At 39.5% G+C, this 3,118-nt stretch overlaps 1 protein-coding gene across 1 annotated transcript; it reads right to left on the bottom strand.

Annotated features, from left to right (window-relative positions):
* Positions 1-1,030: 1,030 nt before the first annotated feature.
* LOC105420979 (jasmonate-induced oxygenase 2-like) lies at positions 1,031-2,563 on the bottom strand. The gene is made up of 3 exons (XM_088856721.1): positions 2,008-2,563; positions 1,614-1,938; positions 1,031-1,532 (listed from the first exon to the last, which is right to left on the bottom strand). The coding sequence occupies exons 1-3, from the start codon at positions 2,346-2,348 to the stop codon at positions 1,359-1,361; spliced, it is 840 nt and encodes a 279-aa protein (XP_088712847.1). The 5' UTR covers positions 2,349-2,563; the 3' UTR covers positions 1,031-1,358.
* Between the last annotated feature and the right edge of the window lie 555 nt (positions 2,564-3,118).

Consider the following 3,118-nt stretch of genomic DNA (forward strand, 5'->3'; position numbering starts at 1 on the left):
GAGGAGAGAGTGACCATTTGGTGAAGCTAGGGATTTGTGACAAAGTAATACAAATCCATAGTGGGGGCTAAAATAAAATCATCGTGTAACACCTAATCGACTTTATAAGAACAGAAAAAAGGCTTTGTATTTTTTTCAATTTTCATTTGAAAAACTTGCAATTTTTATGAATAACAAATTATTTTTATTGGAGATCCAAACTGGCCCATAATTTTTGTTTTAGTAAATGGGGTAGTATGTGAGTTGTTTTGGGGATGTAGTTGGTTTTAATATTTGGAAAATGATTAAGTTGGTTTTAAAAAGATAAATGTTAATTAGGTTTAGTTAGGATAAAACTTACTTAATATGGTTTGATGAGGGGGAGACATGACTTTTGAGGTGGTTTGATAAAAGTTTATATAAGGTTGCAACCTTAAAATGTAGAATCATATATGCACCTAAAAAATCTATCGAAAATCTTGTTTTAATGTTGAAAAAACCCTCTAATCAATCATCTCGACATCGAGATGCATGAATATGGAAAAAAAGGTTTTTGAGTCTCGGAAATGGGGAATCTTGTAACACATTATCTAGACCGTCAATTTTCAAGATTTTCATATATTTATATATCTACTTGATTTTAACCTTTTTTGGAATTAAAAATTTTCCAATTAGGTATAAAAATAGATTTTAAGATAATACTAAGAATTATTTACAACAAAATTACATGTTATGATAAAATTTTAAGGTGCGCCTTAATTGGATTGTTTAAGGTTGCAACCTTATAGAAACCGCACCCTTTTTTAATTATTTATTTTCTATCTTCTAAGTGTATTTAGAGGGGAGATCTCATTTCTTTATAAGTAGAGAATTGGTGATTCGGTAAAGAGTTGATCTCGTAAAAAAATATTAAAAGAGAGTATATTCTCCGACCTTTTATTATTTTTATTTATTGTAATTATTTCTTCCACCGTGATAAACTAATTCCTCAACACACAAATGAGAGAGAGAGAGAGTTTTGTTCCTCACAAAGTACTGCAGACTGGAAGTGTAATCGGAAAGCTCATTTATTGCTACCCAAACTCATTTCTCAACATCCAGATTACGCGTACACAATACAGGAGTGACACAACAATAAGAGACATAAGCACAACATTAAGAGACATAATGACAACATTAAGAGAGAGAAAGAAGGCTCAAATCTTTAAAGCAAATTTTAAGAGATGAGGGAGAAAATAGGGTGGCTTGAGGTGAGAAGATTTAAGCAGCAACAGTAGCAGTAGTAGCAGCAGTGGGAGTTTGAGTAGTAGGCTTCTTGAAGGTGTGAATGGTGACAATGTCATTCTCACTCGCCAATTTCACCCAGTTGCTGAGCCTCCTCACCCTATAAAACTTGCCATAGTTGAAAGGCTCGTACTTTGCTGGATTCTGCTCGTTAACAAGCTCAGGCAAAGGATGGCCGGCACAAACGCCAGCGCTACTGAATACATCTCCTTCTCTTCACTCACCACCACCCTGTTCTCTACACTCTTGTACAGCCCGTTCGTGTACCCCTGTTAGAGAGAGAAACAAATATTATTATGAGTATTTTGAGAGAGAAGCAAATATGATATTGATACAATAGCAATATATACCTCCATGAGGTCACCAATCTGGATAGTAAAGGAGTGGGGAATGGACTTGGCCTTGATCCAGTCATTGTCCTGGCCCCTGATCTTGATCCCACTGGGCTGGCCCTGGGACAGCAGAGTGAGAGCACTGATATCGGCGTGCCAGCCCTTTCCCAGCACCATGTCAGGGCCGGGGCATGGCTCATAGTGGTTAACCCTGTTAATAGTTGCATGGTCCGCGAACATGGGCCTGAACCTATCCGCAGGTAAGCTCAAGCTCAGGGCCGTCAGCTCCAATATCTCAAACGATAATTTAGCCATCCATACCCCGTACTCATCCAGCAATTCCCTGTTCAAAACCAAATAATCATTGGGTTAGAGAGAGAAAGAGAGTTAGAGTGAAAGTTGTAAGTCTTACTGGAAGCCCGGCGGGTAGGCGGGCCTGTGGTTGTGCAACTGCATAATCATGGTATCCTCTTGTTCATGCGTTACAGGCACCTCGATCTTATCTTTGAGGATGTAGTCGTATATCTCGACCCAATCCCTCACATTGCTGGTGACATCATTGTTATTGTAACTGACGGGGTGAGTCAAGTCGAGCTGCACCTTCATCTTCTCCTCCAATGGTTGGTGAAAGAAGAGTTTCAGATTCTCAGTCACTGTGTCCGTCAGCTTTTTGGGGATGCAGTGGTTGATGCAGTGGAAGAAGCCCCAGTCTCTGAAAGCTGCGCCGACCTCTTTGGCGAGCTTAGCCTTCATGGCAGGGTCGACTTTTCGGCTGAGAGGGGAGTGAAATCAATCACCGGGGTGTTCTCGCCCACCGGACCACCGGAACAGAACCGGGCTTGACCCGGTACTGCTCCGGTTGGATGTAAGAGGGGTCGACCAAGGCACTCATCATGATCGATTGGTGATGATTTCTGGGTGGGCTTACTGCTACACTCTTCTCTCTGATAGCACAGCGAGAACGGGTTGGTCTTCCTGGGGATTGAGAGCCAGAATTTATGGAGGGGGAGGGAGCAAGTATGTAGAGAGATAAAGGTGAAATACATGAAGGAAATACATAAAAATGAGAAAATTATTTAAGGTTGTAGCCCTAATAAACCATCGCATCAGGCAAGAAATCGAGGGACGGAGCATGGTTGCTTGCCAAGGATTTCAGACAGAATGTGAAAGGACCGGTGGTAGCACCCTATGCCCTAAGACCAGCCCTAGCTAGAATTTTATAGGGGAAAATGTTATGGGCGCGGTTTGTGTAAGATCGAGTTTCTAAAAATTAGAAGTAAAGCAAACTTTCAAATAGTATCGATCAATGTGATTTCAATACTAAAAGTTTTCGTGAGAGTTTTAAAATTTATTTTTATTTTTAATTATTAAATTTGAAGCTTCAAAAATAGTGTAGATCGAACAGATTTATGAAATCTTGAAAATATAGAAAATTGAAAGTCATTACAAAATGAATTATTTCCAAAATTTGAAATCCATTTTTCTCATATCCATGCATCTTGAGGTCGAGATGGTCAATTTGA

Source organism: Amborella trichopoda, chromosome 13 (assembly GCF_054954075.1).
Source record: "Amborella trichopoda isolate Santa Cruz 75 chromosome 13, AtrichopodaSantaCruz75HAP2 v2.0, whole genome shotgun sequence".
Classification (NCBI taxonomy): Eukaryota; Viridiplantae; Streptophyta; class Magnoliopsida; order Amborellales; family Amborellaceae; genus Amborella; species Amborella trichopoda.

Excerpts from the sequence above, each read along its gene's own strand:
- LOC105420979 (XM_088856721.1), bottom strand. The coding sequence starts at position 2,348 with ATGAAGGCTAAGCTCGCCAAAGAGGTCGGCGCAGCTTTCAGAGACTGG. Across the intron at positions 1,939-2,007 it reads GCCTACCCGCCGGGCTTCCA|GGAATTGCTGGATGAGTACG; the intron begins GTAAGACTTACA and ends GGTTTTGAACAG. Across the intron at positions 1,533-1,613 it reads AGATTGGTGACCTCATGGAG|GGGTACACGAACGGGCTGTA; the intron begins GTATATATTGCT and ends TCTCTCTAACAG.